The sequence below is a fragment of the Cydia pomonella genome, chromosome 4, assembly GCF_033807575.1.
Source record: "Cydia pomonella isolate Wapato2018A chromosome 4, ilCydPomo1, whole genome shotgun sequence".
NCBI lineage: Eukaryota > Metazoa > Arthropoda > Insecta > Lepidoptera > Tortricidae > Cydia > Cydia pomonella.
The window spans coordinates 2,619,162-2,631,379 of NC_084706.1; the positions used below are offsets into that span (position 1 = coordinate 2,619,162).

The 12,218-nt window shown below is 38.7% G+C and overlaps 1 protein-coding gene across 5 annotated transcripts in view; it reads left to right on the plus strand.

The window, feature by feature from the left end:
- The first annotated feature begins 1,933 nt into the window (after window positions 1-1,933).
- Window positions 1,934-12,218, plus strand: part of LOC133516852 (vascular endothelial growth factor receptor 1) — a 76,575-nt gene continuing 66,290 nt past the window's right edge. For 2 of the 5 annotated variants that reach the window (XM_061849850.1, XM_061849851.1), the window contains exon 1: window positions 1,935-2,483. In XM_061849850.1, coding sequence (XP_061705834.1) covers window positions 2,432-2,483 — 52 coding nt within the window. In that variant the 5' untranslated portion in view covers window positions 1,935-2,431. Of the gene's footprint in view, window positions 2,484-12,218 lie in introns of all 5 variants that reach the window. The other 3 variants (XM_061849849.1, XM_061849852.1, XM_061849853.1) reach the window with 3 other exon arrangements.

The window sequence follows — 12,218 nt, forward strand, 5'->3', positions numbered from 1 at the left end:
TGTAAGCATATATGCACCTACTCATGGACATTGCGTGTAATGTTGCTAATAACGTAATGAATTCCATTAATTTCACTTAACGCGGTAGTTTGCTGGACTACTTTATTAAAAGCATAAAACTTCATATAGATGACATAAACATGAGAAGGTTAAGGTAAGGTATCAAATATTCAGTACTTTAATAAGTGATAAATAATACACTATTTGCAACTGGATTGAGCACCTACGTATTTAAACAAATTTTCGAATTTATAAAACCCCAAAAATAAAACAGGCACCAATTAATGAGACCTTTATCCTATAGGTACATAAATCCGTTCCTTAACATAAATCTTGTTTATTCCTGAATGTTAATCAAAAACGAATATTCGTAAATGAAATAAATGTGAATTGTGGGTAACCATTTAATACTGATTTTTAGTTGGTTTTCCTGAAAATCAAAGTAGCTCTAGCTCTAAGTAAGTTTTATTTTGAAGTACGTATATGATACCCGCTTTGTTTTATTTTGAAGTACGTATATGATACCCGCTTTGTTTTATTTTGAAGTACGTATATGATACCCGCTTTGTTTTATTTTGAAGTACGTATATGATACCCGCTTTGTTTTATTTTGAAGTACGTATATGATACCCGCTTTGTTTTATTTTGCAGTACGTATATGATACCCGCTTTGTTTTATTTTGAAGTACGTATATGATACCCGCTCTGTTTTATTTTGCAGTACGTATATGATACCCGCTTTGTTTTCGGATGTCATACAATAAAACAGTCTGAGCTAGTCCAGACCTTTAAGAAGTAAAGGTCTGGTGTTTATGACATTACTGCATTAAAGCTAATCCTTTCCATTATCATTATCATACTCGTATCCACTATCGAAATGTAAACAGAAATGGATAACAGTTTTAGAGATCTAGATATTCCGAAAATATTTCATTCCTTATTGCAATATCTAAAAGGTAGAATAATCAAACAATATTATACCTATCTTATTTATAATATGAGCGGACGAATGTAATGTGTTTTACATATGGCGCTACACGATGACGTAATGGTTATTCTCTGATTTTAATTTGAAAGTATAATAGAGTTGTTATTGTAATACAACTCCATTATAGTTTAATCGTGTTAAGTATATAAGAGTAACATTAAAATCGAAGATCTCAATATATACTTACATTGATAATGTCTCTTATTTCTCTATTATAAAAACTTGCTTTTGAAGGTTTACCTACTTACTTACCTTTAATTTGTTATTGCGAAAACGACCATAGAGTGAAGTGCCAATACAAGCAGTATAATATGGACTGTAACAAATATTTTAAACACAGTGTGGTGCGTCAAAAAAAATTTTTTTCTGTTTTATTCTAGATCAAGGAGCTCTACTTTTTATACAACCAAAAGTACAAAACACAGACCTTTCACAAATTTTATCAGCGGAAACAGGTCTCGGAATATTCGGAAGATTTTATTTTATTGATAATTTAGGTTGAGGCGTAACATTGAAGTATATAAAACGATACTTTTTAAATAGTAGAATTTTAATAGCAGGAATTTGTATGTAGGTCTTTAATATTTAATCACAGTCACAGGTTTAAAAATTGTTAAAAAATACCTACTTACTGTACAATATATGTACAGCCAGCAATATTATTCGCTTAGCATCTTTGCATACAAACTTCTATGCAGGGCGGGTCACTTTACTCTGCAGCTGAGTGTACATATGTCGTTTGTAGATATAAATGTTTTTCTATTTTTGTTGAACACATGATTAATTAAATCCGGTTCTGTTCAAAAGTAATTTGATCATGATCAGCGTTAACTTATCGAACACGATACCCGATTTAAGCAATTTTACGGTACCTAATAACGTTATCTCAATTCATTCTCATGTATGATAAAGTAAATTTGTCGTTGGTTTATGTTATCTGGTATGTTTGATAGTGCAAACACGAGCAGCGCGCTGCGGCGCCGGCCGGCGTGTGCGTTCCTATGGCGAGGACGGAGCCACGCAGCATTACGGTCCCGCCGCGCCGAGATCCGGTCGCGTCATTCACAGTAACCTCATCTCGTGGCTCGTAACAACAACATACTTTGCCTTTTCTATCTTATAGAAAGCGGTTTACGCTACAATTAAACATGTGAACGACTTACATTGACACTTTAAAACTTATTTAACCCGTATCGGCTAAATCGAGGCGGCCGAGTGAAATATAAAAGTGTTTACAATAGTTACAGTGTTATAGTCGTTTAAGTCTGTGGAATTTGTGATTCTATAAATAGATGTCTACGTTACCGTACAGCTGTGCGTTATTACGATTGTGGCATTTGAATCCATGTATGCAAACTGAATAAGTTACGATGTAAACAAAGGAGAGGATTGATAAGTTTGGCGACAACTTCTTTCTAGGAGAGCCTTCAGTGTTATTCCAACATGACCGACTTCTTGGGTTGGTGTTTGGTCGCCTCCCTTCTAGTTATATCAGGTTTGACTCTATAACTACTTTCATAATGCAGAATTTGCAAATTTGAATGTTTAATACACGCAACTTCTATCCCTCGATCTTTCCGAATCTTCACGTATAATTCGTTATAAAACTTGTTAAATATTAACACACTTTCATGAAATCTTGATGCACCTTGTTCTACTTAATATTAGTTTTTATTCCAAAGCCTTTCCTAATGTGGCTTTCAGATAACAATGTCTTAACATGAATTACCTGCACTTTACTAACTTTGTAGCTAACACAACACAGCGTTAAGTCAGTCAGCTGTAGGTATACATTGTAGTTGTGGGTAACGGGAATTGACTCCAAAGGAAACAACTAATCACTTTCACAGCTGTATTAAAACAAGCGGTACATAGTCTCAAGCACAAGCGGAAGAAAGAAAATGTAAACACTACGTAAACGTAAGCGATAAGCGAGCGCGGGCGCAGCGCGGAGCGGCATGCATTCGCCGTCAGGTCGAGTGTCTGACTGGCGTGGCGGGCGGCGCGGCCAGTGCGGCCGCGCACCTCGTCGAGCCGGTTTCTTGGTGTGACGTCACGGCTGCGTGTCCACCGCGGCGGAGATTGGATTTGTATCTATGTACGTGTTTATTTATGTATATATTGCATGTGCGTTATTATAGTGAATATTTATATATTTATTTGTGCATTTATATTTATATATGTAAGAGTTTTATATGATTTATATATTTAGTTATGTTAACTATGTAAGTAGGTATATATGTAATATTTATGTATATAAGTAATATGTATTTATAAGTATACAGATGGGTGGCATTGCCACATCAGTCCCCCCCAGAGACCGTCTCACGGGCGATAATAATCTGGGAAGGTTACCCGTCGGCCTGATCTGGTATGCTTTATTATTTTTCCTTTCTGTGGTTCTTTTTCATTTACAGTTCTCTTTTCTTTTTTACTCACATTTCTCGTTTCTTTCACAGGCTTCGGCGTATTCTCTTTTTCAGGATTTCTTTCTCTTTCAGGTTGAGTTCCAGTACCAGACGTCGGCACAGCTAACAGGTAAGCTGGTTTTAAGCGATCGATGGTTACGGTGTTGGTCTTTCCGTTCACCCGTATTTTAAAAACCTTCTCTCCTCTTTCCAGAACTGCGTGTGGTCCTGTGTAAGCTGGTTTTAGCGCGCCACGCACAGCGTCTTCCCTTAAGAAAACGTGGGTGGATGTTGCCAAGTCTTTGAATATAAACGTCTTCTTCTGACCATGCCTAGAAGTAGGCACAGGTTGAAGTTTATGGGTTATATTCTTCAGGCGTGCAGTGAAGTCGGTGAGGTCGGTTGTGGTGTCGGTACTGGGCTGGAAAAATTCCCCAGGCAGTCGGAGCGGTTCGCCGTATACCAGCTCTGCAGAAGAAGCTTGCAGCTCTTCCTTAAAAGCGCTCCTTACTCCCATCAGGACCAATGGTAAGGCTTCTGTCCAGCTTTCTTGAGCATGACATATGATTGCTGCTTTCAACTGCCTATGGAATCTCTCCAAAATTCCATTGCAGGCAGGGTGGTATGCAGTTGTGCGTCGATGCTTGTAACCGATGATCTTCGCCAAATAATTAAATAGAGCTGATTCGAATTGTGCTCCTCGATCCGTCACTATATCTATAGGGCAACCGAATCTGGAGATCCACGTAGTGAGCAGTGATTTCGCCACTGTTTCTGCAGTTATATCCATCATTGGTATCGCCTCCGGCCATCGAGTAAAGCGGTCGATAGCAGTGAGGCAGTAACGAAACCCTTGAGAAGGAGGCAGCGGTCCTACTATGTCAATATGCACATGGGTAAACCTAGCTTTAGGTAACTGGTACGTACCCAAAGGTGCTTGAACATGCCTTGTTATCTTTGACCTCTGACAGGCCAAGCAGGCCCGAGCCCATTCGCGACAATCTTTGTTTAAGCTCGGCCATATGAATCGCTCGGCTACAAGTTTCGTAGATGCCTTGATCCCAGGATGGCTGAGTGAGTGTAGGCTGTTAAATACTTGCTGTCTATACTCTGGAGTCACATATGGTCTGAGTGCCGAGGTGCTGTCGTCACAGTAGAGTGCCGTAGATGACCCTGGTATAGTCAGCTTCCTTAGGCTAATACTGTACCCAGTGTCTCCTTCCAAGATCTGCCTGAGTTCCTGGTCAGTCTCTTGTGCCTTGGCGAGGATGGACAGATCGACTGGTTTCTCGAGCTCCTCGATTCTGGACAAGGTGTCTGCAACGACGTTGTTTTTCCCGGAGATATGTCTGATGTCAGTCGTAAATTGGGAAATGTAGTCGAGGTGTCGGAACTGCCTCGGCGAGCAATTTGACTTGCTGTTTGTGAAGGCAAAACACAACGGCTTGTGGTCTGTGAAGACGGTGAATACTCGCGCCTCCAGCATATGCTTAAAATACCTGATCGAGTTGTAGATCGCTAGCAGTTCGCGGTCATAGGGCGAGTATTTCCGTTGTGCCGAACTGAGCTTCTTGGAGTAGAATGCTAGTGGCTGCCATGCGTCGCCTTTCCATTGTTGAAGTACTCCGCCTGCAGCTGTGTCGGAAGCGTCTGTAACGAGCGCAAGATGAGCATCAGGATCAGGGTGCGCTAACATTGCGGCTTGGCAGAGGCTAGACTTGCAGTCGAGGAAAGCTTTCATCTGGTCATCTTTCAGGTCGACTGGTTGTGATCCTCTAACTGAGCCGGTGAGCAACTCGTGTAGCGGAGCTTGGAGCTGGGCGGCTTGGGGTATAAACCGACGATAAAAGTTAATCATCCCTAGGAACCTCCTAAGTTCTTTAACGGTTTTGGGCGTAGGGAATGACTGAACGGCTTCTACCTTGTTTTCCAGGGGCTTCGTGCCATCGGCTGTGATGTGATACCCTAAGAACTTGATCTCTGGAACTCCGAAGACACACTTTGATGGATTGATAACCATGCCGTACTCTCTCAACTTGGTAAAGAGCTGTCGTAAGTGATCTTCGTGCGTTGCTTCATCAGGCGAAAAGATGAGAAAATCGTCCAGATAGGCATAAACAAAGTCCATTCCTCTTGTGACCTCGTCGACAAAGCGCTGGAACGTTTGTCCTGCATTTCTGAGACCGAAGGTCATAAAGGGAAATTCATACAGCCCAAATGGTGTCGAAATCGCTGTCTTTGGTATATCTTCCGCGTTGACAGGTATTTGGTTGTAGGCCTTGATCAAGTCGATTGTCGAGAAGACCCTACATCCGGCGAGCTGGTGTGAGAAGTCATGGATGTGACGAATAGGATAGCGATCTGGAACAGTCCTGGCATTCAATTGCCTATAGTCACCGCAAGGTCTCCAGCCATTATCTTTCTTAGGTGCCAGATGCAGTGGCGAAGACCAAGGACTTAGTGACGGTCTGGCGGTTCCACACTTGAGCATGGACTCAAACTCCTGTTTGGCTATCTTGAGTTTGTCTGGTGCTAACCTTCTGGGTGTGCAGTGGACCGGAGGACCATCAGTCGTCTTGATGTAGTGGACCGTGCTATGTTTTATATCACGATGAACTCCAGGTGGCCGTGTGATGTCCGGGAACTCCTGTACTATGCTATCATACCTCGACTCTCCAAATGACGTCTTGATTGATGATATGTTGCGTGCTTTGTGGGCTGACATGGCTGCTACAGAGAGGGATGTCAAATTGTCAATTAAGCGTTTGTTACGGCTGTCGACGAGTAAATAGTAGAAAGATAGGAAGTCGACGCCTATAATTGGTTTGGTGACGTCGGCCACAGTAAATTGCCAACTGTACTCACGACGAAGACCTAAATCCAAGTGTAGCTGTGCATAACCATAAGTGTTGATCACAGTTCCATTTGCGGCGAACAGTTCGTATTGAGTTTTAGGTCGATGTTCACGTAGAGCCGAGCGTGGAAAAACACAGAGATCGCTTCCTGTATCTACGAGAAACTGCATTTTGGTACGTCGGTCTGTAACAAACAGGCGACCGGGTCTAGAGCAATCGTTGGCCGCCATTACAGATTGCCCTGACCGTTTCCCGAAACAAAATCGCAGGGTTTTACGCACTTCGTTGCTTGCGACTGGAATTTGGAATGGTACCAGCACACGGGCCATCTGCGGTAGCTGGACTGTGATCGACCTTGACTAGTCCCACGACTACGACTGCGGCCATACCTCTGTGATCCATTGTTCCTACCTCTGGGTCGCGATCTGGAGGTCATTTCTGCGCGCAGGTCTTGCATCTGTCTTGTCAATTCGGCTATCTGGTTAGCCATGTAGTCGATTGCAGCATTCTGAGGCACCGGCATAGCACTGGCTTGTGATGTACTTGCTACCTGGGGGGTTGGAGGGGTGAGGTCCCAGACCCGATCGGCGGTGTTTGCCAAGGCGTCAAGCGTCTGCGGAGTGGGTTGCGATGCTATTGCTGCCTGGATGTTCATTGGTAAACGATTTATCCAAATAGTCCTTAAAAGTTCCTCATGTACCTGTGGGCCTGCCAGATGCTGAAGATGCCGCAAGAACTGGGACGGCTTGCGATCCCCTAACTCCTCGTGTACCAACAATCTCTTGAGTTCCTTTTCTCGGGATGCTGACAGCCTTGAGATCAGTTCTGTTTTCAGCTTCTCGTACTTGTTCTCTGCTGGTGGGTTAACAATTACGTCTTTTACCTCAGCCGCGTACTCGTGATCTAGCTGTGACAGTACATAATAAAATTTCGTAACATCAGATGTAATCTTGGACAAAACAAAGTGACCTTCTACTTGCGCAAACCAAACGGCCGGTTCCTGACGCCAAAATGGTGGTAGTCGTACTCCAACGCGAAATGTATCGGTACCCGTGGACAACGGCATAGTGGAAAATTCCGTTAGCGGTTGCGCTGCCGGAGGTTGCGCGATATCAGCTTGAGTTGTATTTGCATTCTCCCCGCTTGGGCCGCCTTTGCCATCACCCATATTTATTTTTCAGAAAGGCTGCGATAAATGTCCAAATAGAGGGGTCACCAGTGTAGTTGTGGGTAACGGGAATTGACTCCAAAGGAAACAACTAATCACTTTCACAGCTGTATTAAAACAAGCGGTACATAGTCTCAAGCACAAGCGGAAGAAAGAAAATGTAAACACTACGTAAACGTAAGCGATAAGCGAGCGCGGGCGCAGCGCGGAGCGGCATGCATTCGCCGTCAGGTCGAGTGTCTGACTGGCGTGGCGGGCGGCGCGGCCAGTGCGGCCGCGCACCTCGTCGAGCCGGTTTCTTGGTGTGACGTCACGGCTGCGTGTCCACCGCGGCGGAGATTGGATTTGTATCTATGTACGTGTTTATTTATGTATATATTGCATGTGCGTTATTATAGTGAATATTTATATATTTATTTGTGCATTTATATTTATATATGTAAGAGTTTTATATGATTTATATATTTAGTTATGTTAACTATGTAAGTAGGTATATATGTAATATTTATGTATATAAGTAATATGTATTTATAAGTATACAGATGGGTGGCATTGCCACATACATAATACTTATTCGTAGGAATTCATATGCGTCAAAAGGAATTACGCGGAGTAGGTAATGAATATAAGTATCACTCTTAGATAGGGTTGCCAACTATTTTTTGGTTGAATATAGTATTTTCCAGTATAAGGCATTAAAAATGTAGTAGGTTCATTTCAAAAAATATAGTATTTTTAGATAAAATGCTTAACATAAGTGTAATATACGTTTAATCATACTTACTAGCCCTCTGTTAAGATTAGTTATGGTAACGATTTTAGAGCAAAAATGTAAAATTGATAAATTTTGAAATTTGACATTGTTGCGACTAAAATCGATAACGGCCTCTTAACTATTCCTTTTGTGTAGACCACTCTCTGTTGTCAAAATCATCCTATTCCTAGACTCCAGCTATCATGCCATCAGTTAGTCATATATGTAAAACTGCTCACTCGTCATCTCATACGCCCAGTAATAATAAAGAGCAAAAAAATCTTTTTAATAACAATATTTATTTAAAGTTTAAATTTATACTTTTTATTGAGCTTTGTGCACTTTTTAGTAATGTCTAATTTTTAATAAAATGAGACAACGATTCAATACATTCATACTGAATATTTATGACAATTTAATAGCTCACTTTTTATTAAATTTATGTCAGCCCTGTTGCATTCCTCACGCCATTTTGTCTTCATACTTGAAATAATTTTATTTGATTAGAATTAAATTGATAATCCATCTTGAACAAATAAGAAGGATGTCGGAAATATAGTATTTTAGCGTACTATATATTTTTTCAACAGTATATAGTACAGAGAGCCAAAATATAGTACAATACTATATAATATAGTACGGTTGGGAACCCTACTCTTAGAGGAAGTTTCCAGCTTATTGTTTCATTTAAATAAATACGATAATGATACCTATTTTAAGTGGCTGTTTAGCATCGTATAAGTCAACACGTGCTGACATAGCTGCACAGTAGTGATTATATGCGGATTATGATACAGTGAAACCTAGATAGTTGAAATCTCACGTGAACCGCAGTTATGTATCGATTAAGCAGGTTTTCCAAGCAGGTCGTACCAAATATCCTGGTTAAAAAAATGTTTCAATTATAGAGGCTTTCTTTAAAACCGAAAGAGTTTCGGTCGAGTTGCTACGCACTTTTACACTCGTTGTGTTATGTTTTAGAATTACATATGGGCAATGGCTGCTGAATGGCAACGCGCCTTTATTCTATAAAAACTTGATGGACGCATTATCTTGATTGTCCCACCTCGTACACCAGCGCAAGACCTATTCAAAGTGATCCTAGTTCTAACGCTGCCTTCACAGTATATTTATGACGTAGCCAAACACGTTAATGCAAACTTAAATACATTCCCATGTAAAAAGATCACTCGTACTAGGCAGGGCTCGAAAAATCAACTCCGCACCCATCCCATCAAACTGACGAAGTCGTCTAAAATTATGTCACACATTTTTTTTAATTAAAAAAATTGCTCATGGGCTATTCTTTTTACGATATTAAAGATTTTTTTTATCTACCTAATAATTAATACATGCAATTTAATAATTGTTTTGCAATGTAATAAATTAATAATTATTAATTTAATTATTATTAATTTAAGTGAATAATTGACATTGTACCTATCGGAATATTTTAATTAATTTGAATGTTATATTGTGACTGAATAATGTCTTGATTAATAACCTGACAAGTAATATTTAAAATATTTTTAATAAATTACTATGATAATAACTTATCAGAGGTTGATTTCTAACAAATTTCTTTTGTGGAGGTGCAAATTACCATTTAAAGTAGTTTCACAAGCTTATATTCTGTTTTATTATGTCTATAAACATATCTTACACTTAAAAGTTATTACTGAGTACATTGATTACTAGTTTAGTTTCCTATAATATTTTGGGTTGTATAATTTTTTCCGTGCATTGTAGAAGAACGTTTTATTAAAATGTAAAAAGCATATCTACTATATAACTGAATATGTAATGTATTTGATTTAAAAACAATTGTGTCACCTACAGGCTGTGACATACATAATAAATAAAATAAAGTCTAGTAGTAATTAAGGATTTAAACGGTTTTTATAATATAGTGGTCTTTAAAAAATATTTTTGTTCCTAATTAGAATTACAGCTACATTATTAGAATTACAGAGGTAATACTCGTAAGTAAGACTCGTTTCAATAATAGAGGTAATAAGAAGGGCTAAATAATGGAACTTTTTAGTACTGTTTCTATTAGCATTTATTTTTATATTTTGAAAATGTGAGTTGTGTCCATTATTTTTATATTGTAATTCAATTGACATAGACCTAACTATATGAATATTAATTACCCTTTTGATAGGTAGACCTAACTATATGAATATTAATTACCCTTTTGATAGGTATTTAAAAATAATAATTTTCTGAATAAAGGAATATGAATATGAATATGAATATGAATATGAATATTCTTAGTTTCGATGTGTTTAATTACAGAGACAAAAATTAAGAAAAGCGTTAAAACCAAAATTCCATTTAAAGAGGTTCCATAATTTTAACTATAGATGCGTTTTGGTCCCAAGGGACTGTGACCCGACCTTTGGTTGCATTTATTGCGGTTTTCCATTTATGCAGGTCCCAATTAACTAGGTTTCCCTGTAATTATTATACTCTGTATCTTTAGGTATTTAAATAAAAGTAAACAAAATATACCCTCAAACGGCTCCTTAAGCCAGTTGAAGGTAGATGAAACTATTACATGATCAAATAATGTAGATTATAAGTCAGGTCGTTCAGTGACAGATCCAGGCGGTTTTTTATTTGGTTGGTTAACCAATAAATATTATGACTACCCGAAAATGTAGAAATTGTTTGTTCACTTTTATTTAAATACCTAAAGATACAGAGTATACTAGTATAGGTATCAAGCACGTAGGTTTTTTAATGCATGTGTCCTGACTGACTGAGTGAATCATCAACGCAGAGTCGAAACTATAAAAGTTAGAAAATTGAAATTTGCACACTAGGTTGCATTTATAAAGTTGGTGTACAAGAGATAAGTGATTTTGAAAAATTCAACACAGAAGGGGATTAAAGAGGGTTAAATCTTAAACAGAATGTATAAAATAATTCAAACCGAATACTTTTACATGTGCGTTGTTTTCGTAAGAAAGGGTGACCTTATAAATAAAGAGGTCGAGTCGAGATCACGTAATGTTCAAGCGTATACTAATGAGTAATGACGGCTAGGCTAGAAATTAACGCACAAATTAGTGCGACTTCTGGTGGCGTATTCTGATTGTAACTACAGGTAATGAATTTGATTTGGATTTGTTATGGATATGATCTGTCAGTAATGACTTCGTCACTTTTGACACTGACAGATGATATTGCAAATCCAGATCCAATTCATAACCTGTTATAAAATCAGAATACTCCTCCTGTTGACAAACATCAGATTGTGGAAATACCTACACAAAAACTTGTATAATATCGTCGTGATATATTATTTATTTATTATTGGGGTGTTGCGAGCTTTTGAGTGCCACGTCGACCAAGCAGTGATCTAATCCGTGGCATCCAGGAAGTTCCAGATTCTTTGGGCCGTAATGTTCTGTACCTCATAGGGTTGCAATACATGCCGCCCTAAGTAGGTACTTCTTTGAGACAGTAGTGGTCCACAGGAACAGAGTGTGTCGTGATATATGTCCATTTACTCTATTTATCATATTACATATTTTTTTATAGTTTGAGAACTGTTTCAGTCTCTTGATGAGAGACACTGGCGCCATGACACGGGGACACAGAACAACTAACATACATATTAACTTGACCTGTTAATATGTATGTTATTTTGGTAGTGTGGGTCAAATCTTAGAAGCAAAACTTGACCCACTTTCCGATTTTCGATTGAGCTGAAATTTTTCATACATATGTAAATCGGATGACAATGCATTATGATGACATGGATCTGATCTGATAATGGAGACAGGAGGTGGTCATGGGAACTCTGTGACAAAATAACGCAAACTAATTGTGTTTGGGGTTGTTAGAATTGTCTCGATGTAGTAGTTGTATATGGAAAGAAAAGTAGTCGGCGATAAAAGCTTGTACCAAAAATATTTTTTTTTTTTGCCTAAAACTCAATTATTGTCGCTTAATGGAGAGTTTGAGAATATCATACTATAAATGAATAAATAAAAATCATTTAGTGCAGACAACATTAATATACGAGTAAAACCTG